General features: G+C 45.6%; 1 protein-coding gene across 1 annotated transcript in view; it reads left to right on the top strand.

The window, feature by feature from the left end:
* KALRN (kalirin RhoGEF kinase) overlaps window positions 1–27,827 on the top strand; it is a 764,809-nt gene that overhangs the window by 338,112 nt on the left and 398,870 nt on the right. Inside the window, exons 6-7 of the mRNA XM_090045976.1 lie at window positions 11,726–11,848; window positions 23,544–23,735. Coding sequence (XP_089902102.1) covers window positions 11,726–11,848; window positions 23,544–23,735 — 315 coding nt within the window. The remainder of the gene's footprint in view (window positions 1–11,725; window positions 11,849–23,543; window positions 23,736–27,827) is intronic.

Raw genomic sequence — 27,827 nt, 5'->3', positions numbered from 1 at the left:
AACTGCCATGCTCCAGACCTGATCAGCGTGCTCTAGGGATTGATACTCACCCCGCCCCGGTATTATCCCACTCAAAACCCAGAACGGTTTCTCTGGCTCCTAGCTCGGCTGTTCATGCCTCAGGAGCCCCAGGAAAAAGAGACCTGAGTCCTAGTTGAGACGTTTCTATATGCCGGGTGTGCCATCACCCAAGCTTTTCTAATTAGGGCTTTCCAGGCCCTCAATTTTTCTTTTTTAACCAATTAATTAAAAAAGACCACTGCCCAGTTAGCCAATTAGGCTAGTGGTCTAAAGCCGGATGTATTGTGTATAGTAAATGCAGGGGGGTTTCTAAAACAAACGGTCTGGACAAAAGCGTCTGCCTGCGTGCTGTATTTCCTGTCTCTGTCCAGCTTACCCACGCCAGGAAGAGAAAACAACATACTCAAATATAGAAAACATGGGTACATACAGCACAGCGGGGCAGGGGGAATTATATTTGTGTGTGTGTGTGTGTGTGTGTGTGTGTGTGTGTGTGTGTGTGATATATATATGTGTGTGTGTGTATTTTATATATCTCTCTATATAGATATCTATTTGACATATCTATATCTAACTATAGATATAGATATATAAAATACACACACACACATTCATATTTAACTAAAACTATTTGCAGCAACACATTTTGCAATACAAAATGGCTTGTACATTGTGCATGGCTTGCACAAAGATGCCTAACAGCATTGTGTAAATCTCCCCTGTTTTCAGAGGCAGCCCTGTGTTGTTTGGCCTGGCGGGTATTGCAGGGCTGTCTGAAGGAAGGAGGTACCTCCTCGGTAATACAGGAATTGTCACTCGTTTGTGGCCAGCTATGAACTTCCTGTTTGATCGGCTGCTTAAGCTGGATCTCCCAGTCAATTATACACTTGGCTGACAGAATATGATGTGTTTGGCAGCTGTCTGAGAGCATGTGGTCCACCCTAAGCAGAGCTCTTTACCAGAGTTTTACGGGGCAGTGGAGATCTGGTTTTAAATCCAACTGACCTGTGAAAATAAATACACTGGCCACAGTTCCTAGCAGTGCATGTTTGTTTGCTAGGGAACAGAGTAGAGACCTCTTTAACAAAGTCTTGTGGGGGAGGCACTTTGCACTATTTTTGGCTCCTTTGACTCTTTCATTGACTCTTTCTTTGACTAATTCCCTCAATTAAATGTAATTTTGGTAGCACTTAACAGCATTCAGTGTGTGCTTTCACTTTTTATTCATGGAATAGAAGAGATGGGGACCTCAGAGATAATCACCTTGGAAGTTATCTTTTGTTTAAAAACAACAAAAATAATCAGTCACTGGGATAGTTTAATGCTTAATTGGTCTTTAGATTATATAGAGCTGTGGAGAAGTGCCAGAGGGAAAGAGACTGAGAGTGGCTGGTACTCATCCAGTGCAGGATCCTGTTCCATCGTATGCACTCAAATAGCAGTTGCCCAGCTGTCTTGTTGCCGTTTTTGACACTTATGTCATAGTTTGTGATCCTACTGTATATGCAGTGCAGTTGCACATGTCCATACAGGTCCTGTTCACATGCAGCTGGCTGCTCTTCGGCCAAGCAAGTATGTACCCAGCCTGGGTAAGTCATGCAACGACAATAAGTCACGAAGTTCATAGATTCATAGATGTTAGGGTCGGAAGGGACCTCAACAGATCGTCAAGTCTGACCTCCTGCCTAGGCAGGAAAGAGCGCCGGGGTCAGATGACCCCAGCCAGATGCATGTCCAGCCTTCTCTTAAAGACCCCAAGGTAGGGGAGAGCACCACCTCCCTTGGAAGCCCATGCTAAATTTTGGCCACCCTTACCGTGAAGAATTTTTTCCTGATATCTATCCTAAATCTGTTCTCTGTCAGTTTGTGACCATTGTTCCTTGTTACCCCAAGAGGTGCCCTGGTGAACAGAGGATCTCCGATCCCTTGCTGCATCCCCCTAATGAATTTGCACGCAGCCACAAGATCACCTCTCAGTCTTCTCTTGTGAAGGCTGAAGAAGTCCAGGTCCTTCAGTGTCTCCTCATAGGGCTTGATGTACAAGCCCCTAACCATAAGAGTGGCCTCCTCTGGACCCTCTCAAATCTATCCACATCCTTCTTGAAGTGCGGCGCTCAAAACTGGACGCAGTACTCCAACTGCGGTCTGACCAATGCCGCATAGAGGGGAAGTATCACCTCCTTGGATCTATTTGTCATGATCTGCTGATGCATGATGAAGTGCGGTTAGCTTTGCTGATGATTTTGTCACACTGATGACTCCTGTTCATCTTGGAGTCTGCTATGACTCCGAGATCCCTTTCCACTGCCGTGCTGCTGAGAGGGTCACTTCCCAGCCAGGTGTGCTGGATAGTTTTGTGCCTTAGGTGCAGCACTCTGCACTTGTCCTTGTTTCATTGCATCCTATTGTGGACTGCCCACTTTTCCAACCTGTCTAGGTCTGCCTGCAATCGTTAACAAATTGGTACTTACCAAAACCCCATGACTAGCAGGTGATAGATGTAAGAGGAGGAGGAACTGAAGGAGACCATCCCATCTTTTAACCCAGTAGCCTAGTGGTTGGGACACTCATTTAGGAAGCAGAGACACCTGGGGAACCACGATAAGGTGCAGTATTGGGTCAGGAGAAAGAGAACAAACACAGGCTCACTCCTCTCCACCCCACCGGCCACCTGCCATTCGGAGCTGGGTTGAGCTCCAACCCAGCGCAATGTGCTGCAGTCCCAGGTGCATGTGTAAAAAGGCCCCTGGGAGCAAACTGCGCTGGAGTTTATTCAGTCACATAAATAGCACATGTAGTTGCCCCCAGTGACTATTGAACTCAAGGTGAAATGGTTCAGCTTTAAGAAGAGTGCTGGGGGAGAGGATCGACCAATTCCTGACCTGTGTTACAGTGCTTAGATTGCTGTGCTGGGAGGTTAGAGAGATGCAGGTTCAAACCCCATATGAGGAGGCAGACCCAGAGCCTGGACAAGTGCCTGAACCACCAAGCTCTCAAGCTAAAATGTGGGAAAAGCCCCTTCCTGGTTCTTGCCAGGTCCACATTTCTGGATTTACACTCAGATGCAGGCATACAGAGCTACGTGCCTGCGCAGCCAGGCTGCAGCCTACTGCACAGATTCAGCAGTCATGTGGATGCTTACATGTCCACACTGCGTGCAGTGTAGGGGCACAAGCTGTGCTTGTGTGCCAAAAAATGGCAGTTACGCAGCTGGGCACTTGCCATTTCGGCACATAAAGTCAAATAGGATGCTGCCCCTCATATCCAATCCTACAGTTGTTTTTAACTCCCATTAAATTTAGTGCATGTTCCATGCCAGTAGGTCTGATTACTGGGCTTAAGAGAAGACTAAAAATAATTGGCAGCCAACATCGTTACAATGGAAAAATTAGCAGAAATGCTAGCAGCAGCAGTAATTAAGGAACCATTAATTTTACAGTGATCCCTGGGCTAATTTTATCAGAGTGATATTTTTCACGAATGGGTTGTGATCCTCTGACTTGGTGCTGTGCAACACCATTTTAATGATAGGGAACTATTAGTTACTGAGTCCCAACATCTGGTCTGGTTCAAAATGATCTGGCAGAGGGTGTCCTCTGGATCCTTGATATTTGTCACATAAAAGTACTCACAGCTCTGTGATAGACCAATTACCAAGCCAAGGACTATTTACCATTTTTACAGGACTCGCAAGAAAGCCCTCTTGTGTGTGATCTCCCATGGCAGGTTCAATAAAATAGCAATCACTGCATCGTTTGCTGTGCTGATGGTGCGTATTCATGAAGCAAACCAAACGCCTTCTTGTTTTACCTGGGCTTCTGAAGGGGAAGGGAATTTTACTTGAAAGCTTTTCAGGAAACAATACAATTAAGCTATGACACAGAATTATGATACATTTGTGGGTTCAACTCCCCTCCCCACTAGTATCAACTCCCAAGAGTTTATCCTAAGTCTTGCAATGCTGAGTATTTTTTCTGCAATTATTACATGGCTCCAAAACATGATATGGACTGAAAACCACAAGGCTTTAAGGGCACATCTGTATTGTGACAACATTGTGTCGTGGGCAATATGGCGCTAAGCCTACCCCAACAACCCACTTCCACAGGCCAATTTGGAAATATGCTGGTGAAGATTTCCCAGGGCATCCTGTTTTGGCCACACTCAAGACTTTTGATCTCTGATCAGCTGGTGAGTAGCTCCAGAGGATGACCCCAGAGCATCTCCCTCAGCTGTTGTTTCCAAGATTGGAGTGTGTGGGTAGGTGGGGTGTCCTGGGGCCTGTCCTGGCCGAAACGCAGTGCTGCTGCATTGTAGATAGGCTCCAACATATATGACATTGGCTTAAAAATCTTGAGCATTCATGGGCATGAGTCATGAACTTGGAGCACTTGGACTAGCAATGCTGCCTTCCCACCACCATACGGTAGGGGTTCCACAAATGCCACCATCACGTTAGCTGCTCATCTAATGGCATCTAACCGTGACATGCTGGCAATGATAATATGAGCCCCTCCCAGGAAAACCTGCCGCCTCTTCCTGGAGCCCGAATTTGAGTTGTCATACAATCGTAGAGGGGTAGGGCTGGAAGGGACCTCTATAGATCATCTAGTCCAACCCCCTGCCAGGGACAGGATTATCCCTATCCAAGCTATTCCATACAAATCCATTGTCTAACCTCCTAGCAAAACTACAGAGTCAACCCTGACACAGCACCAGACATACCACCCTAGCCTGCCACAGGGAAGGCAGGAGGACCATGACAGCTATGTCCTGCTGCTGTAAAAGTCATTAATATATGCTCAAGGGATCCAAGGGAGATCCCATGCACCTCCTGCCCCGCTACATCAGAGGAAGTCAAAATCCCCCACAGTCCATAGCAATCTGATCATCAGGTCAAATTCCTTCCTGACCACAAATATGGCAATTTGTTTGACCCCAAGCGGAGGGGCAAGAGCACTGGCATACCCCAGTCAAAATCCCCAGCCTTGGGTTCAGCCAGCACCCAGTGCCTCTCAACCAGGCTTTAAAAGTCCCTAATACATGTAGCAGGAGGAGAAGCAGGGGAAATTCTATCCCATCCCCACGTGGCGAAGCCCAGAAACATGGAAAATACCACTGATAGTAGAACATAGGCATAGCTATGCCGAAATCATCACCAAGCAGTGGTTGTCCAACCCAAGGGTCCATAACTTCCCCAGCCCATCTATTCCACTGCCTCACTGTTGTAACAATTTTTCCTAATAACCAGTCTAAACCTACTTTGCTGCAACTTCAAGTCATTGAACTGAGTCTGACTTTTTTCAGCCAAAGAGAATAAGTGCTTTTCCTCTTTCTGGTAGCCCTTCCACTATTTGAAGATTGCTATGTTGTCCTCTTTTAAGCATCTTTCTGCAAGCTGATATGACTTGCTTTCCAAACCCTTTATTGTTCTGGTCACTCACCTCTGGAGCCTTTTAAGTTCTCCACGTCGTTTTTAAAACGTGAACCCCAAAACTGCACAGTACTCTAGACGAGGCCTAACCAGTGCTGAGTAGAGGCACTACCACCTCCGATGTCTTGCACCTAATGCTTCTATTGATGCATCCTAAAACCACATTTGTTTTTTGTGCAGCTGCATCATATTGAGTCTATGATCTACCAAGACTCCCAGGATCCTTCTCTGTAGTGCTGCCGTCCAGCTAGGTGTCACCCGTTTTGTATTTATATTCTTGTTTATTCTTCCCCAGGGTTAGCGTCTGGCATTTCTCAGCATTGAACTTCATCCTGTTAGCTCCAACCCTAGGGCTCAGGGGTGCAGGAAACCCCCAGGCCCTGGGGAACTGGGGCTTCCACAATCCCTGGGGCTCGGGGGTTTCACGCTGGACATGGTGCACCTCATGGCTGGGAGCCTGGTCAGCTAATGGGGCCCCAGCTGCAGGGGAGACCCTGCTACATGTGCAAATTAAACTTGATAGAACCAGCTATAAAGTTAGTACACATTTTTGAGAGCTAACTTCATAGCTGGATGAAGCTTTTTATTTTGTGTTACCTACTTTGCACACGTAGCTGGTCTCCAGGTAATTGCATAATACCTGTAACGTGCAGAGGGGCCCAGAAGGATGCATTTTTTATTCACTTGAAATTTTAATTTTTCATTTCTAGTCTACCGTTATACCTTGAAGTTTGTAAATATGGCTTAACAACACTCAGATCCTTGTTACAATTGTAGCTAAGATGAAGAAAGCTCTTTTACCTCAGAAATAATATCTTACTTGTGTTTTTTTAATCATTTAAATTCCAGTTGATCCCATTTAAGTTTGCTATGCATAAAATATTAGATTTGCTGTTTATTTTCATTGGCTTTCAGCCAGATCTTTTTTCCCCTCTTAAATGTGTCTAGCTTGGTTAAAAAAAAATCCACATTTAATATGAAGCTACTTAAGATAAATTGACACTAGTTTCTAAACAGAGAGCTACGACTCTAGGTTTTGGATGTGCGTTTACCCTCAAAGGATATATATTTTTTGGTTTTACAGCACTGTTCTTTCTTGAGTCAACAATGACATCTTTTTTTTTTTTTTTGGCTTAAATTGTATGTTAACTTCTAATGAGCTGAGAAAGGAAACTTTCCTGAGAGAGTCATATATTGAATCACAGCTTGTTCTTTTCTTCTGTTTAATTGCAAAGATGTTTAAAAACACAGGGAACATCCCTGCTCAGTCCCAGTCAGAAATAATGCATGTGGGGCCAGTTCCAGTATGTTCAGTGAATACAAATCTGGAGTGACTAATCTCAATGATGGAAGACAGGCACCTTATACACTTACTCATTCAGAGAGGCATGGGCTTTTCTAGTTCATTGGATGCTATGAATAGACTTGCAGAGCACAGGGGTATTGAACAGATAGGAATAAAGTCATTTAAATGCCAAAGATGTGGAAAGAGGGGAAAGAAGGGGGCACTGCTGAGAGAGGCAAGGTGGTTGAAGAGATCAAAAGGGAGAAGCAAAGCAGATCACCGAAGCAAGAGGGGCATAGGGATTATAAAAGCCAGTCTAGAACAAGAACCCAGAATCTCTATTGGGACCATACTTAACACAATCCAGTCTTTCAATGATGACTCATTCTGCAGTTTCCCATTCAGACCTGGTTTTTAAAGCTTTGCTGTTTAAGAACAGCTATTCTGATGTCAGCGAGGGAAGTCCAAGTGTTCTGCCACGGCCTCGCGTGTCAGATCAGTGTCCATCCGTTCTTTCGCATAGGATCATGCCATCTATCCAATGTAGACAGCAGAGAAGCTGATGATGGCATGTATGACATGGGTAGCGGATGAGGTGAATATTGAGCTGGTGAATATTAAACAGCATATTAAGCAGGTGATGGCATAGATGACATTGGTAGCAGGTGAGGTGAATGAACCCTGGATGTCTTGATTCTGCCGAGCTGCCACCTTGCAGCAGTTGCTGTGGTCTCTGGCCTCCCCTCTCTCCTCTGGCTTCTGGTTTCTGCGCCCACTTCTGGGGTGCAGTAGAGCTGTAGGAGGGAGCCAGGTGCAGTAGTGCATGCAGGAGGGATAATGTTAGGCTGTGTGTGCTGTGTATTCAAAAAAAGAGGGTGCCGAGTTGCCCAGGCTGCATGCTGCGGGTGGGCTGTCCACATGATGTGCACAGCTGGGAGGGGGTGGGCTTGCTGTGCACATGGCTGGGGGCAGCTGGGCTAGCCATGTGTGGCCAGGACAGAGAGCTGGGCTATGTGCAGCAAAAGGGAGTTGGGCTGCGCCCAGTGGCAGGTGGGGTGGTTAAGGGGGAGCGGTCCCTGGGGTGTGCGGCCCTCAGGTCTGCACCCTGCACTACCTGCAGTCAGTCCCCAGCTGCCCAGAAGTTGCACAGCCCTGATGGACATTGCAGACAAAAGGGTCAGGCTGGTTCAAGCTGACTGTTACGGGTGATTCCCAGCTGTCGTGCAGCTGTGCAGCATCGTGTCCTGGAGTCTGGGAGCGCTGGAGTTTCTATAAGGCTCGCTCTTGTTTTTACAAGGCTTGATGTGACGGATAATCATTTCTTTCTTGCACAAATATGTCGTGAAAATAAAGTGCACCCTAATGTCAAAACAAGCCCTCAGAGTGAAATCCTGACTTTGCTGGAGGGGGATCAGAGGCGACAGGCAGGGCATGTTCTCTACCTAAATGCTCGTGTTACAGTCAGCACCACTGAGACCAACATGCACAGAGAGAGGAAAACTGACCATGGGAAACAATAGTAATGTGTAATACGGGAACACCGGGCTCTTTTGCTCCTTAAGGTGTCACCAGTTAAACGCTTTGTCATTCCATCAATCTGGTACTGAAGAACAATGCAATATTGATTTGAAGGCACATGGTTGGCATAACCAAACTTTGCATTGATCTCTTGAGCAGGATTACTGTATCCAAGTTGCTCCCACTTTGAACATTTTCTTTTCAGCACCATCAAATGACAGACTTGATTCTCCCTTGCCAGTGGAGTGGGCCATCTTTATTTAGTATGATAGAGATCAGGAGTGCTAATTAAGGGGCAGGACTCCAGAGCCCGGTGGCTGTGGTATGTTCAGCCTTCTCCAAAAGACCCACCACTGAACCAGTACAGACAAGCTCAAAGACCTCACCATCTACGTATCATTCATCATGTGTTGAACAAGAAGAAAGAGGGTAACGGAGGGCTTGAAGGGGAGTGTAATGTAATAGCTAAACAAAACTAAACCCAGGCAATTTAACATTGAGTGAAGCAACTGCTCAAATACTATGGCTTAGCTTCTACTTACTACAAGATAGAAACAGGCGCATGAAAGAGTCACAGCAGATCTGAAGTGTGGTAAATCTGTCCCTTTCACTTCCACAGAATTTGTTCATCTGTCCACACCCACAATTTATAATTCAGCTAAGCACGGCTGGGCTGAAACGAAGAATAAAGGCATCCTTTTTTTTTTAATAAGTATTTATTCAGTTAAAGAAATAAAAACAACGGAGGCCTCTTTTTGTTAGTAAAAATAATGCCAAAACCATCTGGTTTGGTAAGCAGTGTTTGACATGGGAGGAAGTGTTGGCTAATGTTACAGCACACAGTTTGCTGCTGTAATCTAGCACAGAATGACATGTGGATGCCGATACTTATTGAATTATGGATCCTGGCCATAACTGCAGGGATCTGTGACCAAGGGCTAAATCCTCTTTCACCTTCACATGGCAATATGACGCTTTCAGAGCCATGTCCCAGCCATTTGTGGAGCTTATGCACCACTTGGATTGTGTTCACACTTTCACAGCTGCACTCACTCTGTGCTTCTTTTCTGAGCGTGTGTAGGCTCCTAGGTGGAATATAATACCCTAGCACATGTGTAGCATCAGGTAAGAAAGCACGACTAGTAGGTGCTTGATGCCAGGGGCGGGTAGGGTAGGGTAGGGTGCAACCTTTAGACCAATAGCCAACTGCACAGGGCACTTGCTGGGGTGTGAGAGATCAGGGTTTTAGGCCCCTCTTAGCCAGAGAGGGTTTGTGTTTGCAGCTCTCATTTTCCAGTAAAGTGCACTAACTACAGGCCACGGGAAGTGGGAGGGAGGCTCAGGGAGAAGGACGACAGGGGTCTGGGTTCTGCCCTCTCCCCTACTGATTTAGCTGTACCATAACGTGGACGTGAAGCAGTAGGATGGTTTTTCCCTCATTGGAGGCTGGGGTAGGGCCTGACCCCACAGCCACCTCCCTTCCACTGAGCCACACTTCTCATGGTTGCTCCCCTCCTGGCTGCTCAGTGGGCCAGATCAAGGGGAGGGCTGGAGGGTCTCTCAGCGATGCCTAGCCCACGGCCTGGTGGGTAGAGCCCTTTCCTGGGAAGTAGGACACCGAGGCTTGAACTCCTTCTGGAGGAGATGGGAGTATAGACTCAGGTCTCTCACTCCCTAGGAAAGTGTCTTAACAAGCTGGCTATTGGGCTGAAAGGTGGGAGGGCTCGTCTCGGTGCTCTGGCAGACGTAAACTACTGGGGCGACCCATCCCACCATAGGTGCAAACAGATTTCCACCGGGGCATAAATGGGAAACATGGCAGGAATCCAATTATGTGAGTGCCACGTCAGCATGTGTAGGTGAAATAGGATTTAGGGCTGCATGTCTATATATGCAGCACAAAGCAGTGCTGTACAGAGATGGTCAAGCTACCTTGAGGAACAAAAGAGTCCTGCCCATCATAAGCACTGTGCTCTTCTTGAGAAGCAGCAGCCTGCATTCACAGCAGTGTATAGCACTGTGGTAATGTGGCTCTACTAGTGGGCATACATGCTTAGTACATGTATATGGACATGTATATGGACTGTGGGGGGTTTGCCTTCCTCTGTAGTGAGAGTATGACCCTCTTCCTTGTGTCTTTTGAGCATATTTTAACTATACCTGTAGTTGCAGGATACTGAGAGCCTTTGTTCCCTTGCTTTGCCTGTGGCTGGCTAGGGTGTTCTTGGTGTTTTTAACTGAGTTCATTGTTGGTTTAGGAATAGGTTAGAGAAGCACTTGTATGGGATGGTTTGGATAGGGATGACACTGCCTTGGGCAGGGGGTTGAGCTGGATGGCCTCCTGAAGTCCCTTTCGGCCCTACTTTTCTGGGAGTCTATGTCCGTACCTCTTTGGAGCTTGGGTGGGTAGCTCTGCTCTGTGCAATATTAGTTTACTTCGTATGTTTTAAGCCTTAGGCCAATAATTTCATTTTTATATACTTTATTTTCCTTACCTATAAACAGAGGTACCATATGCCGTGCCATGAATATGTATTTATGAAGGCTCAGGATACAATGCCATTGGAGCGTTACATTTTGTTCTCTTTGCCTTCCAAAGAAAATCTCTGTAATGCTGGTCAGCTGAACTAACTTCTTTCTTCCTCATCCTACTCATTGCATAATGAAGATTATAAATCTTTTCCTACCTCCTAGCTAACTTGTGAGATTTTGTTAATAAATGAACTCCTTGGCTCCAATGTTGCGCAGAATAGCGAAATTCTGAACATCGGTTTTATTAGAGCTATTTCCAACATGTGAGCTGAGCTGCCTTGCTTGGAGATGGGCTTGGAGCAGGAAGTAGCTGACAGGGATGTTGATCACAGAAGTAAATGCACTATGTATGTGTGCTTCACTACATATTAATATTTGGAAGCAAGACTCATGGGAGGTGCTGTATATTGTGGGGGGAGATTTGGAGAAGGAAAGTACTAGGAGAAATCAGTGTAAACCATTGGTTTGTTTTTTGGATAAAAGATCTGGAAACCTTCCTCATAAACCATTAAAGAGAATAAGGCATAAACCAAATCAGTAATGGTTTTGGTCCATTCCTGCTTCTGGTAGGGTTTTGAACCACTCCTTCGTCAGTCAATGGAGCGGTCTCTCATTGAGGCCCTCCAGCTGCAGACTCCCTACATGCAGAAATCCAAATACAGCACAGACAGCCTCATGGGATCCATTTACAGAGACCTAGGCTTACAACGTGTGTTCTCAGACCTATTATTCTGTTATAGTAGAATAGGGTAAAAAAAATTCAATATTGCCATTGTTTGACTACACTTCATGTAGATGAGGGACTTTTTTATGGTGCAGCTGAATCTGCTTTTGCTCATTTGTGTAAATCTGGGTCAGGACTGTGTCTGCTTGTGCTTTGCGCTTGTCCCTACTCTTTTCCTCCCTGACTCTGTCTGTCTGTCTTTGTCCTACAGATGTTCGACTGGATCAGCCACAACAAGGAGTTGTTCCTGCAGAGTCACACAGAGATCGGCGTGAGCTACCAACACGCCCTCGACTTACAGACGCAGCATAATCACTTTGCTATGAATTCCATGGTGAGTTCAGAGACGTGCCGTAAATATGGATCCTGTGGGAGCATGTGTGGGTGGGGGAGGCTTGCAAGTCTTCTTCCAGTTAAAAGGGAATGAAGGACCCATGAGACGTGAAATGCTAAAGAAGGTCAGGGCGGGCGTGTGGCAGCAGGATTTTATTCCAGGAAGGACAGCATGTTGCTTTGTCCACCCACCTGCTGATATACGACTATTTCCGTGATTTAAAACCAGGCCAGTTCTATGGCACTGTTTACATTTTGGAAGACAAATACAATATTTTTAAGGTTTTGGCATTTCACTGACATGCAATTAATGAGGCTCAGTAGAACTTGTAGCTCAGCACTTCCATAATGAATGTTTCTCTTCTTCCACATGGTACACCTCAAAATCCCAAGCAGGGGAATCTAATCAAACTCTCAGTTGCGTGGCCAGGATTGGATTGTGTGTTTTCTTTCTTCCCCCCGCCCTCATCAAACCCTTTGGGTGCAATTCAGACTTATCTGGGGTGCAAAAAGACAAGTCATCATCATCCATTTGTAACTGCTTCGCTCTCTCTTCTGTTCTGTAAGTGTGTTGCTCTCTTTGCTTTCTTCACTCTTGGTGTTCAGCCCTCTGTCATGGAGGCACTGGGGTGCTCGGTGCCTGAGATGAGGAAGAGGTGAGCTGCCAATCATCAGGGCAGGGCAGCTGTGGGTTGCCAGGGCAACCAGCCGGTCAGGTGACCGGAAGGGGGCCGGGCCGGGCCCTTTATAACAAGGGAGGCCTGGGCCCCGTAGCAGTTCCCTTCTGCCTGCCGCAGGAGTGGGGGCTCTGTGGCAGAGCTGAGCAGCCTGAGCTGGCGGGTGCTGCCGTTGCTGCGCTGGCCGGCTGCGATGATGCTGGGAACAAGAACACCCTAGAAGGAGGTAGGATTGAGAGCCCAGGTGGGGGCTTGGCGCTTACGGTTTGGAGTACGGAGACTCTGTGTTTATGTTACAGCCAGGTGGCTTGAGTCTCAGTTGTAGTTTATACCGGAGGACCGGGTGAGGCTGTAGGGGAGCGAGGAGGCCTCAGGGGAGCTCCCAGCAGCTTGGGGGTCCCCAGTGCCCAGTAAGGGCACAGTGCCAGCAGGGCACTACCGTTGCGCCGGAGAGGCACGGGTTGTGCCAGAGAGAGGCGCGGTGTTTGCCCAGACGGCAAAAGACCCAGAGAAGGGTCAAGGGGGCCAGGCACGGCGGCGGCCACCTGAGCCCCAAGAGCGTAGAGCGCGGTATAGGCCCGGGAGGAGGGCAACTGCCGCGGAGAGCGCGCCGTGGGCCCTAGAGAGGGCAAGGCCCCAAGAGCGGGGCAGCGGGCGCGAGAGGCGCGGCACAGGCCCCGGAGCGGGGCAGCAGCGAGAGCCAGGCCCGAGGGGCACCGGTGACCGGGCGGCGGTGGCGAGTCAGGCCCTCAGGCAGGTAAGGAGCCCGGGCTGATAGAGAGGGCACGCGTAGCCCTAAGGCGGGAACATATAGCGGCACACCATACGGAGTAGGGGCAGGACACACTTACCAGTCACCAGGCGGATAAAGGCAGCCTCCCATAAACATATATTAAACAGCAAAGTCGTGGCGGGCGAGATTCGAGGGTGCTTGGACCACCTGAAGTGACGGTAGAGGGGCGCTAGGGAGTACACGGCCGCTCCTAGGCCCCACCCCCTCACACCCTCATATCTGGAGACTGCATCTTTTTCGGCCCAGAAGCTGGGACAGACTATGGACATTTGGATCATTATGCTCATTTGGAATAGTGCACGCACACACCCATCAACATTGCATAAGATATTAAGGATCACGTCCTCCTGTTTGAACAGTATCTGCAGATGACACCAAGCTAGCGGGGAGTCGTAGAGACTCTGGAGGGTAGGGGTAGGATTCAGAGTGACCTCAACAAATTGGAGGACTGAGCCAAAAGGCATCTTATGAGGTGCAACGAGGACAAGTGCAAAATCCTGCACTTAAGACAGAACAATCCCATGCACCAGTACAGACGGGGGCTGACTGGCTGGGCAGCAGCTCTGCAATAAAGGCCCTGGGGGTTACAGTGGACAATAAGTTGCATACAAGCCAGCAGTGTGCCCTTGTTGCCAAGAAGGCTAACAGCATACTGGGCTCCATTGGTAGGAGTGTTGCCAGTAGGTCTAGGGCAGCAATTATTCCCCTCGATTCAGCACTGGTGAGGCCACATCTGGAGTCCTGTGTTCAGTTAGGGCCCCCACTACAGAAAGGATGTGGACAAATTGGAGAGAGTCTAGTGGAGGGCAACAAAAACAGTGCAAGGCCTGGGGGACATGACTTTGGAGGAAAGACTGAGGGAACTGGGCTTAATTAGTCTAGAGATGAGGAGCCTGAGAGGGGATCAAACAGGAGCCTTCAACTACTTGAACGGGAGTTTGAAAGAGGATGGAGCTGGGCCGCTCTCAGTGGTGACAGATCATAGAACAAGGAGTTGCAGCAAGGGAAGTTTAGGTTAGATATTAGGAAGACTTTTCTCAGGAGGAGGGTAGTAAAAACACTGGAACAGGTTACCCAGAGAGGTGGTGGGAGCTCCATCCTTGGAGGTTTTAAAATCCCGGCTACACAAAGCCTTGGCTGGGTTGATCTAGCTGGGACTGGTCCTGCTTTGGGCAGGGGGTTGACTAAGATGTGACCTTCTGAGTCCCTTCTAACCCTAACTTTGTTGATTCTGTGTCAAGCCCCAAGTCTAGCAAGCCCTCCAGCCATAGCACATCTTGCTGTAATACTCGCAGCTGTCTCTAAAACTAAGCAGGTGAAGCCACACCAGCACCGGTGCGAGACCTCCACAGGACTTGTCGGGCTGCCAGCATGTGGCAGGAGCAGTGGCCTGGTGCGCTGCTACCAGGCTCTTTGCTGCCAGAGGTGCTGTCTTGCTGATGAAATACAAAACCACAGGAGGTCATTAAAGACCACATGGCACTTCTCGTAGGATTTACAAGTGTTAACCGTAGTGTCCTAGTCATATTCCAGCTCAGGTAATTATACTCTGCTGACCTAAGTTCCCTCTACTGTTTCAGTTGGCTAGGTTTTCTTTACTAAGCTGTCATGCTGCGTGTGCATGAGTGCTGCAGAGCCGTGGCTGATGGGAGGTGCTCTATAAATCTTATTTATGTATTTATTTTAAGCAAATGTTCAAACACACGCTCTTGGCATCCTGGCTGTCGCTGGATCTGCAATAACAAAATATCACCTTGGAGAATACAGTAGAAAAATGTACCAACCTTCCAGTTACTGCCCCTTAATGTACCACTCATCCCAGGCCTGTAGCTCTTCCCACAGCCCTATCCAATAAAGGAGCTCTTAAATGATGCTGTGAAGATCAAGGCAGTCAAGATAATTTGGACCGAGATTGAAAGGAAGTTGGAAAACGCTTTATATGCCATGCTACAAGCAGAGTTGCCAGTTGACTGAAGTAGCATGGAGCTTAACTTGGCTTCATCTCATTTCTCACCGTGGAAGCTTTGTGGAAGGGGACCCAAGGGTTGGGAGGAAAAGTGCAGTCCTCTCTCCTCATAGCCCTTTCAGGGAGGGGACACATCCCCAGGAGGTCGGACCCTCCTAGCAGTGACCCTCAGCCTTTGAGTAGTTCTTGGCCTTGCTATGCTCAGCTGAAGTCATGCTGCTAAGTTTTCTTCTGTCCTGTCCTGCTGGCTTCAAAAGGAGTTTCCCCTGCTTGGAAGAGGCTGAAATTTCATTCTCTATCAGCTTTCCTGGAGGGTCTTGGTCAAGAATGATGGTGATGGGGGATGAGGAGCCTCCTACCCCGCTCTACCCCCAGCACATCCTTTCCTACATATGAATCCCAGACTCCCCAGAGAAACTCCTGGGTCAGTATGGGTGATGTGGTCCAGGAGGCTGCTTCCTTTTCTACATCAAGGCCCCCTTTGCAAATGGATCTCCAGGGCACTGTAAACTCCCTGAAGCATAAAACTCAAGCATCTTATGACTTTAAATGTAAAAGCATTGCAAGAGATTGCACTTAGTTATACATTGATTAGCATGCCAAAATGCACACAGCACAAGTACGCTGTTATACCCTGCATATGCAAGTGAGCCAGATAGTCCTGTCCCTGCAGGATAATAGCAACTCTCAAATTACCTTCCTTTTACTGTAACACAACTAAACCAGAATTAAAGGAGGAAAATATCTGATGTGCCAAAAATTCTTTATACTGTGTTCTGTGTTTTCCTTACGCACCGGTCTTATCGTTGGATTGTAGACCCAGGACCCCAGCTGATGGGAGAGAACATGGCATAATTTTGTTTTTATGCAAACAGTTCTTCCATTGTATGCAGTAAATACCCATAATTAAGGCTAGCATTTTGTAATGGTAATCATTAATACATGTCCCTGCAGAAGTGTGTGTGTGGGAGGGGAGCAATATTCCTGGAAAAGTTATGACCTGTGCTTGCAGCATGCTTCCAGCAGCTGTCCACTACCCTTACCCTGTGCGGTTCTGTACTAGCGCATACAGCCTTGCAGGGATTATAGTTTGGAGGGCTTGTGTCTCTGTCTTTTCTAGAGACCATTTTCTCTCGCTGAGCTATATCTACTTTGATGCTGTGTTTACTTCCCTTTGCCTCATAGGGGCATCATGAAAATCTTAGTCAGGGCGGGCAGATATTTCGGGCGGAGAGCCACTTACTGAGTTTTGGCAAGCCATCAAGGGCTGCATGACAGGCAGCCAGGGGCAGATAAATATTAATTTTCTAAATTTTTTTAGGGGTCCCGCGGGCTGGATAGCATGGCCTGGCAGGCCACATCTGGCCCGCAGGCCGCATTTTGCCCACCCCGATTAGTGTTGCATGGTTTCCAGGATTTCAGTGACTCTGACAAAATGATAGGCTTACCTGTAATGTAGGTAATTTTTTTTAAAAAGATCCTTTTGAAGACATCTCCCAGCTGCTTTTTAATGTATGACGTTATGAACATTCATAGAGAAAGTTTACCTAGCTTGTCATAAGGTCTGACACCCAAGGTCCTACACGCAACAGTCCTTAAAATGATGGGTAGGTATAAAGCCATGATGGAAAATCAACGAGAAATCTTGGCTAAATCAGAAAGAAGCTGTAGAAAGATTCCAGGAGACGACTCCGGATTCAAGGGAGTCCGTATGGTAACTAAATAACGTCTTCATTGACACGGACCAGCTCATGCCAGACCGTCTTACCATCACACTTTCACGGAGGAGGCTGATGGCAATGTGGCTGTATCAAGGGCCTTTGTCAAGTATGCTTCTGTCCCAGGGTTGCAAGCCTTTCAAGGAGGATATCTTTGAGGGCTGGCTTGGAAAGAGCCATGGGACACACAGTCATATGGCGCAAATAGAGCAGCCACAATGCAAAAGACAGAAGAAGGGCTGTGGCTAATATTTGAGTCTATCATTTGTGGGAGGGGTCAGGGGAGAGGCTGTGTGAGATTGGTACCAGGTTTGGAAATGGTTTGGAAATTACATTTATCCAGCATTCAGAAGCAGAGCTGCTGCCCTTGTCCTTATTATGGAAGTGCAGTCAACAGAGAGAGCCCCAGCATACGATGCTCCATCTTGATATAAGGAGATTTTATAAAAAGGAAACAGAACATGACGCATTGAGACCGGTGGTTTATGGGAACTGCACCTCTGTATTAAAACGGTCCCTGTGCTGACATGCAGCTTTGTAGTGTTCAGTGAGCAGCGTTCTGGTGTTGGTTGAACCTGAGTCAGTCTATGGAAAGGCAGAAAGAAAAATTATAGAAATGATGATGGCTTTTTTTCTATGCAGAATCCTCAGTACTGTGGGTCTGGTCTGCAGTAAGATATCCCCAAGCACGCTCGAGCCCCCTATGGATACTTTCATATACTTGATAGCAAGATGACTACACGAGACGATGAGCAGAAGACTAATTCTGCCGCGCCTTAGCACACCAGGCAAAACCAGTGCTAATGTGCAGTAGATTTAGTTTAATGCAAATTAATAATGCACATTAACATCACCTAAAAACCATTCATCTGCGCTAATGTGTAGTAGCGCCAATTATTGCGCATTAAGTTAATATCTGTCATTGCAGGTACTAAACTTAATGAGCCGTAATTACAGTGCATTAATGAAAATGTAGACGTATCCTCTGTGTCTCTTTGGAGAGAAAAGGCCCCATAACAACAAATAACTTTCATAAACATTTTAGACAGTTACAGGTGCAAAAGAAATCACTTTATTTGAACTACCTGGAACATATGGAAATTAGGACGTGACTCTGAATGTAGTGATGGGACATCATTGCCACCATTTGTGGACCACACACAAATGCAAGTTCTAAACATTTTGGTCCCTGGAAAATGTAGGTGCAGGTCTGGATTTGGCTCTGATCTATATTACCTGATCATTGCGGTCCAGTTCTCATTTTAAATCAAATGTTATTTTGCCAAAGAAAACAAGGAAAAAAGATATTCTTGCGGATGACAAGGACAAAATTGGTTAAAACATTCCTATATCGTAACTAATTAATTATGATAGCAAGAGTCCTTTTTCTGTGTATATACTTTTCCTAGGGAGTCCCACCCAGATGCACAGCCTGATTCAATTCAGGTACCACCCATGCATAGGCATCTTTTAAAGAAAAGTATCACTCAGTAAAGTTAGGAAACAGAACCCACCACAGTGCTCTTGTAAAAATGCCCTCCCTCCTGACCTCCTCATTTTGATGGTGATGTCAGACTTCATTTGCAGGTGTCACTGATTTCTGCTGGAGATTGCCTGATAATGCCTCCCGAATTTATGCAGGGATTTGATGTAGCTATTATTAGGTAACATTGATATCGTGGTACTGCTAAGAGGCTGTGGCTACGATTGGTGCCTCCCTGTGGAAGGTGAGGTGCAAGCACAGAGGAAGACAGGGTTTCTGCCTCGGAGAGGTTATAATCTAAAAAGGGCCTGATGCCGCCAACGTTTAGGCACGTGAAGTACTTGTATGCATGTGAGTAATCTCACTGAGTTCATTTACGGAAAGTGTTTGCAGGATCTGGTGTAACACACCCGTGAAGACGGGAAGGGTGTGGGAAGCAATCACAATGAGCACATATAAATCTTCATTTCCTTTTTTTGTATTGTCTCACTGTTTCCTAACCCATTGTTGTTTTTTTTTTCACCCCGCTCAGTGTTTAGTGAAACCTGTTCTGGCAAAAATAAGGCAGATTGTTGCCCTGCCTTAAAAGCGGTTAGCTGCCCCCGGGGATGACATCGTGACCCTGTTAGCTGGAGATCACAGACTTTCATTTTCTTTTCATAAACGTTTACTTCCATATTTGACAGTCCTCCTTGCTTCCTCTCACCAGTCGCTGTATTGGCAATGCCAGGCATTCATAAAACATGAGTCAGGTGCTGAGAATGAGGTTAGCTAGACAATCATGCCACTTAAAAAAAAACCCACACCCATCATAATAGATTTTGACTCCTCTTGATTTACCTTCTGTTTTCCGAACCTCTACAGCGCATTCAGACCAAGTCTTTCAGCTTTGGTTTGCAACTGTGAGGGCTGGAAATAATTCAGCAGAATTATATCATGCAACATATTGATCCCAATGACCAGTTCTTTAGCAAGCGCACGAGTAATGAAATCCTGAGCGTGGACTGAAATTGGTCAATGCCCTCTAGGCAGGACATTTAAATATGGGTTTAAAGGGAGGAACTAGAGGAGGAGAATGCAGGCAAAGTCTTTTAAAAAGAAATCCTGGATTCCTGTGATAGTAGGAACAGGGCTTTAGTCTTTAAACATGTACTTTTGTGAGGGACCTAACAAATGAATAACAATAGTTAAAATAATTTTCTATCTTCATCTGAACAATGCACTCTGAGTCTTTCTCAGGCCACATCCTTTCTAATACACTTCCCCAGACATTGCATGCCTGGCACTGGCAAGCATCCCTCTGAATAAAAAAAATATTTGTAATGCTGCTTATTTTTATTACACTTCTACTTCCTTCTAAGGGGGACGGGGTGGGAAGGGGCTTAGAGAGGAGAAGCCAGACATTTTTCAGATAGTAAATTGTAGCTCAGTATGTTTCTTTCAAAAAGCAACTGTGTAGATATTTTTTCCCAGGGAATCAGGCTCAGTGTTTGTTTCTGTTCGATCTATAGAATTATACTAGCCGTTATTGCAATCGTATTATATTTATATCAATATAATAATATGGTTCACTAAAACAGAAAGATTTCGCTCCACCCTAGCGATCATGAGCCCGTTAATCTAGTTAATCTGTTGGTGTAAACCACAAGATCCTAGCTAAATGCGCCCCAATCATATTGACTTTAGTTTTACATGCGGATAGCTTGGCACACATGCTGTTTGCGCTGATTGAAGTTATTCATATCTGCTCCACCGTGGCTGTTTCATGCCTGTGTTTGTTAACCCCATCCAAGAGTGAGTCATTGCTGAGAAACGCGTGCGAGCAGGGCTGTGTTCGGTGGTGGAATAATCAGCCTTCCTGTTGCCAAGGAGTTAATTGTCTGAAATTAGACGGAGATGCATGTTGTCCTGAGGGAGTCGCAATACATTTGAAATACATTGCAATTATCTGGTAAAGACAAATGGCATCTTTTGGAAATTCCTACCATTTATCATTAAATGGGCTGAATTCTGTGCAAGGCTGAGCTAAAAAGCCATCCCGTAGGATCCTGCATCAAAAGGCATGCAATTTGCTTTGCATGTGGTCTGATGGGTGTCGGGGCCCTTATGAGACTACTTTGCTGTTGAAGTGCTCTCCTCTGGGGCGTATCAAACGGTAGGGTGCATTTCACAAATGCTTTGCAAATCTCCGAGGAAGACTTTGAGGGGCATTTTGTTTTGTCTTGGTTTTTTTCCTTGAGAATTCCTTCAACAGCCACATTTCAGCCTTAGCGAACCTACCACGCCGTTATTTCTGCTCCCCTGCAGGACGTATGCGCATGCCATCTCACCTGTCTCCCAGGGACACAGATTGGCATGGAGAAGGCCCCAGAGGTTTCCTGTTGTCTTTTGCTAATCTCCCTTTCCTATATGTTTATTCCCTTTTAATTAGTATAATTCCAGTTAGAGCAAGAAGGCATTATCAAAAAGGGAAGATTTGCAGCATACCCTCAGGTTGTATTGGTCCGATTCCCTATCCAAGCTGGTGGGGAGTGTCTGAATCCTGTGGGTGAATCTCCTCTCCTGAAAATGCTTTGCTCCACTGCGGAGCAGGCATCTGGGCAGTGAATTCAGAAGTCCACCCGTGCATCCTTTTGCTTGGAAGAGCCGTAAAGGATACCTACCTAGCTTTAGAGCTCGTTGGTACTCTTCCAGGTGAGCTCATGAAAATCTTCCTCTATGTCAACAGATACAAAATACATATAAATCACGCCTAACTTGAAAGCCAGAACCTAAGAACATCTGCTCGCTCTCAATTAATCTTCCCTTTCCCCCCTCTACTATTTGAAATGTTTATATACCGTAAGCACCAGGAATCAAAAAAAAACAATAATCACAGTTTGGTTTCCTTCTGTTGGATCGTGCTCATTACATTGCAAGGGCTGAGATCATTGTTCAGGGAACAAATATAAAACCATTATAAAAATGAACCAGTCTTCACATGAAACCCAAACTCCTATATGGCCACTTCTAGTCTTTCAAAAGAAACAAGTCAGCTGGTGCATTTGGCACGGCTCTGCGAACCGTAGCAGTGGTATGTTGCTTTATACCAGCAGGTAGCCAACCTAAAAAACATTTCAAACTCATCTTGGCTGACTCTGGGCTTGGTCCTTACAGGCACGTGGACTTTCTGGGGGAAATCCTTGAATATTTGCAAATCTTCTTACCATTAAGCGTTACTGCTTCTAGTGTTTGCAGATTATGGGTTAGACCTTGAGACACCTCGGAAAAGAGTTACAATTCTGACTCTTGATCCTCTGTTCATCCATCTTTCCAGTTTTGAAGAAGACTTTCCCCTTGTCATTAGAACAAATCAGACAATTTTCGTGCCAAATGAAACATCAAGCCAAAATTACTGGATGAAGAAAAAGAGTGCAGTTAGGACTCTGTGTTTCTACACAACAAAAGTGGGTGCAGATTAGCTTGTAATTGTTTTGTCCACGCCCTGCATTTAGGCTGTAAAGGTAAAGCTGTCCCATTTACAGGGCCTTTGGGGCAGTGGAGGCAGAGCTCCACTGTTTTCTTTAACCTCAACACAAGACGGAGATGATGTGGTCAGTGCACGCTGCAGACACCTGGTGCCCATCAGATAGGCTGCGGGATGGGCTCAGAGCTGTGCTGGAAGTGAAAATGATGGATGGAAACCTGCTGCTCTCACCTGGGAGCAAGCCCAGGCCTTCCTCATCTGGCCAGTCTCCCTAGCAACTCAGCTACACAGCTGTCGTCATTCAAATATAGCAAATCATATTTACCACGCTAAGATGAAGCCAGCAAATACTTTATCTGTGTAGTACTATTGAAAAATAACAGTCATGTCTACGAACACATGAGCTCATACTATTTTTTTGGCTCACGTACTAAGCCCTTGAAACAGCCAGTTATGAATTTCCAACTCAGGACTGCAAATTGTGTTCCTATCAGGTGCAGAATTGCTAGACACCGGATATCCATCCTGTGATTCGCAGAGACTGTACAGGTCTGGCTGGATTTCCTAATGTGCTTGCAGGCAGAGTTAGTCATGGGAGCCCACCTCTCCACAAGATAGCAGGAGTATATTGAGCACTGATAAATAAGCTATAATTGCTGTGACTACCACACCATCCACAGAGGAACAGAGGCAGCAGGATAAATGATTGCATCTAATAAAGTTTGAGAGTCACAATACAGTTGTTGTCAGACACAAGCACTTCAATAGCGCATCTGTGCATGCTATTGCCATGATGGTTGTGTATCATGAGATTTGTCTTGCCATGAAATATTGGGTTATAATGCGGGTTTTGACAGTTTGCAATTCCATTTGATAGCAAAACAATTGAAAATCTCATGGAAAATTCCTATGTAATGAATTGAAATGTTGTTTACAGGTGTTTTGAAGTCCCATCTCAGTTCAGATTGCAATATTAAATGGTGTCTCTGCTATAGGATGATTTTAGAAAAATTATGGAAAAGTCAGTGTTTCATTCAAAAATACAATTTATATAACAAATTCTATGAAATCTCATATATTTCTGGGGTTTTTTTTTATAAATCCTCTGAAATTTTATTCAGCATTTCCATAAGGAAGTACCTTAGCCCATCTCCTGATGAGGTTGGTCTCCAACAGAATTTCACAGTCTTCTTCATATTAAATGCAAATATTTATGCATTTATAAATAGCACTAGGACATATGAATGGATATAAATGCAATACCAAGAAGAAAATAAAGGAAAGGGCAATGAAAAGAACATAATTAGGCAGTAGAGAGTTAGAATACGGTGGCTGATTTTTTCCAAAATACCTAAATAAAATAGAGGTGGCAGTATAGATCATGGAGAACAGGTGCTAAAAGATCCTTTGCAACTTATTTTTAGATTGAAATGTAGTGTATCTGCAACTCATGCATATTTAAAGGGGTGGTCGATTGTTCTCACCCAACTCCTCGATGTTATTGCAGCTGAGGGTGGTGGGAATTTGTAATGCAGATGCAAAATGGCCCCATCTCTCCCTTCTATTTATTCATGTATTCTTTTTATTCTTCAGAACGCCTATGTCAACATCAATCGCATCATGTCAGTGGCATCCAGGCTCTCAGAGGCAGGCCATTATGCTTCCCAGCAAATTAAACAAATCTCCACCCAGCTGGATCAAGAATGGAAGAGCTTCGCTGCAGCCCTGGATGAGCGCAGCACCATCCTCGCCATGTCCGCTGTATTTCACCAGAAGGCCGAGCAGGTGAGTTACTTTAATGAGCTGGAAAATTATCTACAAACCAGCTAGGTAGCCATGAAAATGAAATTAGTATCTGGGGAGGCTTGGCAATGAGATTAAGAGACTCAGTTCAGCTCCTAGTGGACAAATCATAAATACCACCACAGATGACACACAATTGATGCCCTTGGTAATCTAAAAGGGAAAACCTAGGACTGAGTAACCTTGGAGAATGAATTCCCCTTTCCCCAGAGGTGCTTCTTCCCTGTCATAGATGAATCACACTGGTGGAGTAAAACACTGCCTTGTTTTCTGTGCTGCATCACTGCCTCCTGAACAGTATCTGTACTATGGATGTACTCAGCACTGTGATTTGGGCTTTTGAGATCAATGAGTTGGTTTTGCTCATGAAAAGGTTGTTGAGTGCCCTAACAGTTGCTGGTGTAGGTACATGATTTTGCTTCTTTTAAGATTTGGGTTGCTAATCAACAAGTCCGTCTCAGAGAAGAAAATAAGAACTTGTTAGTCAGAGCCTTTGCTACAGCTAAGGTTAGGGGAAAAGTCTGGGCCAAGCAGTAAGCAGGATCTTTTCTATTGCTTACTGCCCCTAGAATTATGGCAGATTTCTCCTTATTTTGGGTGTCCTACTTAGATTGGCCCCGAGTGTATCCTAGCGGCCATTTACATATGTGAGCATGCCCAGTAGTTCCAGCACCATTCTGAGCAAAATGCATAGCTACATGAGGAATGTTATACACATTATCCCACTTTTATCTCACTGTGTTTCAAATACCCTCTGCGCTGTAAAATGCAGGCACCAGGCTTCAGAGCTGTTAATCTTCCATCAGCAATACATCCCTGTGGAAAGATGGAAAAAAGACCTATTTAGAGCGCTGAATCCAAATAAGAAGGATTTAAAGTTTTATTATTAAAAATAGTTTTCTAGGTTTCTTTTTTACAAGTAACCTCTTATTTTTCAAAGGTGCTGGGACCTGTTTGCAGCTTGAGAGGTGTTGCTAAGATATTTTATAACATGAAAGGCAATAAAACAAGAAAGCTGTATTGAACTGTCTGTCAGTTAGAGGTTTATTTTTTGTCACTCTACCCTTTGAACATCATCAGAATGGTTATTTTGCCCCAATCTTCACTTAGAAAACAGGTCCATTAACATCACTTTCAACTACTCTTCTCTTTTTTTCCCCCCTGTTTTTTTGATTGCAAGAAAGGGACTAAAAATACAGCCCACTCTTGGCAACTCTTTAAAGGGAAAAAAAGTTTGTGCTGCCTGACAGTGACCAGAGTTTCTCTGCACTGAGCAAATGAGAGATTTTTGTTAATACTGAAAAGTTGTTGTTCCTGACTTGGAAGAAGAGGCAGTTCAGTGGGAGGGGAGCATTGATGTGAAGCCAGTAAACTCAAAACGCTGGAAAATATGATGTGGGAGTCAGCATGTCCTACTCGCAACTCCATCACCTGGGACTGAAATATTTGGCTTGCTTCAGTAGCTCTGGTAGGATAAACCAAGAGCACACTGATAATTTAGTCATTTGACCTCTGTGGTGTCCTACAAAGAGTGAGTTACTAGGAGTTTGAAGTCAGGCCGGTGCATGGATTGTTCTCCAAGCTCTAGTGCAACAAGTCACTACTTTTTGTTCAATCCTGTCTACCAACTTGCTTCTGAGATGCCGTAAAATAGCATGTTTAATAGTATCTCTCATATTGATCATGAGAAGGGACAGTGGTTTGGGATGCTGGAACAAACCCTAGTTTTATTGAACATGTTATCTGTACTATCCAAGCACAGCAAGAAGCACCTTGGATTTTTCAAGGTCTCGTCTTGAAGACCCACACACAGCCAACTGCCCAAGAGCTCAATTTGTACAAGTCGGGAGGATGAAAGGCTGAGTCAGTCCTTCTGGGAACTACACTAAACTTCACATCTGTCTTCACGTGCCTCCCAATCGCATTTGTTTTTCCGGCTCTTACAGTGGACACCTGTGGCATATTGACTTGAATTTGGCCGAAGGAACTCTAGGATCAAAGCATGTTTTGGGCTAAATTTTTTAATACAAAGGTTCATAAATACCAGAAAGACCACATAAAACAACCTCTAAACAAAGAAGGGGGCTGAAAAAGTCTTGTAGACTTGAAGCCTGGCCAAACTCCCTAGAGTTTGTGTTTTTGATCAAAAGCTGATGTGTTTAGCAGTGGGCCCACACATCTTGCTCAGGTCAGGGTTTGAATTTTAGGGGCTGTACAACCGTGTTTTCTTAATCTGTCCTAATTGTCATGCGTACAAGCCTGATCTCTCATGGCAGTATACATCAAAGGTAATTCCCCTTATGCCAGGGGGGTAAAACCAGCGAGAGAAGAACTTTTTTGAGAATGGTTGAAGCCACTAAATGTTGTAGCAGGAGGGCAAAAAAAAGAGTCTTTTTGGCTATATCCACACTGTTTTTACAGTGCTACTAGGGAAAAATGCTCTCAAACGCATCCTACTCAGGGTCCTATGAAGGTGCCTGACCCTCGTTGCCCTTGAGAACAGGATTGGGAACAGTGGCACGGGCACCCACTGGCTGGCTACCCCACCTCATTTCTGGGACCAGAGCATGTGGAGCATACTCTACAGCAGTGCTTCTGGGGAACACCAGGTGAAGCAGTGCAGATATACCGCCTGTTGCAGGAGCATGCAAGAACGGTATCGTACACCTCTTTCACTTCAGTGGAGCTGTGCTGGTTCAACTCAGAAAAGGTTCTCACCCCATGACTGTTAAGGAGGGACTGGGTGACTCCTTTGTCTTGACAGCAGTCTCTAGACATGTTTTATAAGGTGTGCACTTAGAAAAACTTGTCTGATAAAGCAACTGAACTCCCGTAGTCAGCTAAGAGACCTGCTCAATTCACTTTGGGTCAAGTCTACCCTTGGAAATGCACTCAAAAAGTCACATGTGCAGAAGTGTCCTTTTACAGTACATGCATTCAGTAGATGTCTTTGCTGATATTCTGCAAATCCAGTGGCACGTTTGTTTTGCACCACCATACACACAACCATGCACAGTTTCTACTGCCAGAAGGTCTCTGCTAGGACTTTTACTAGTCTGTGCCATTTTAAACACGCCCAACGTCCCCTCATTTGATTGCTGGAGGAAGGGAGCGGCCTCTCCCATAAAACTGGTCCATCTTCCCCAATCCATACTTCTGCACTGAACTGTGAAATGGGGTGCATGGGCAAGGCAGGTAGTGCTTGGAGTAAGCAGGGAAAAGAGGGATCCAGAGACAGTTACAGGGAGTAGGAAGCACACAAAGAGCAGCATCCAAATAGTAGCCAAGAGCCCCGCCCCAACAAGGGATGGAGTGTACTAGGGAAAATATCTGAGGTGGACCTGAGCAAGGCCCCTACTAGATGCTACATTTATATCACATAATAAATCGCAACATACCAAACAGTCAACTAAATTTATGACACAATAGAAATGGCATTTAACATGTCTTTGTGGCCGGTTTGTATTGTGTTTCCATTTGAATGTGTGACATGGAGGTCCCTGATCTCTAGTTGCCTGTGGTGTGGGCAGCGGAGGATCTGGGAGTCCCCTATTCCAGCTCTCTACCCCCTAGTATTCATGCACCCTGGTGCAGGGGTGCTTTTTAATTGTCCAGGCTCCCCATGCTCCTGAACCTTGAAAAGGCATGCCTTCAGCTGGGTTGCACATGTGACTTTTAAACGTCTAGGAACACTAGGATCCTGGCATTGGGGAGATTGGGATCTGACCAAGTTTATCCCTTATCTTAAAAATCACACATCCTGCCATGCATGTCTGACAATAACTCAGTTTTTGAGATCAGAGGTAGTTTGTCAGATCCCAGTCTCATGACTAAACTCAGTCTGCCAGAGCCCAAATAATGTTTTCTTGTTGATGTCTTTTCTTAGCTGCCTCCTGCAAGATTTGCTCCCTGAATGTATACAGATCGTAGGACCAGTCCTAATTCTTTTCGTAGCTGCCATATGGGTCAAGTCAGAAAAGTGTAGGTTTTTGAGATACAAGTTTGACTCTTTGGAGAGAGATTTTTCCTTTTTTTTGCAGTCCTTCCTGGAAACTTATAAAATGCATATGATTA

This window comes from Crocodylus siamensis, chromosome 4, assembly GCF_052110815.1.
Source record: "Crocodylus siamensis isolate JL-2025a chromosome 4, ASM5211081v1, whole genome shotgun sequence".
NCBI lineage: Eukaryota > Metazoa > Chordata > Crocodylia > Crocodylidae > Crocodylus > Crocodylus siamensis.
The sequence above is the reverse complement of the archived record's forward strand: the minus strand, read 5'-3'. Positions and strand labels throughout refer to the sequence as shown.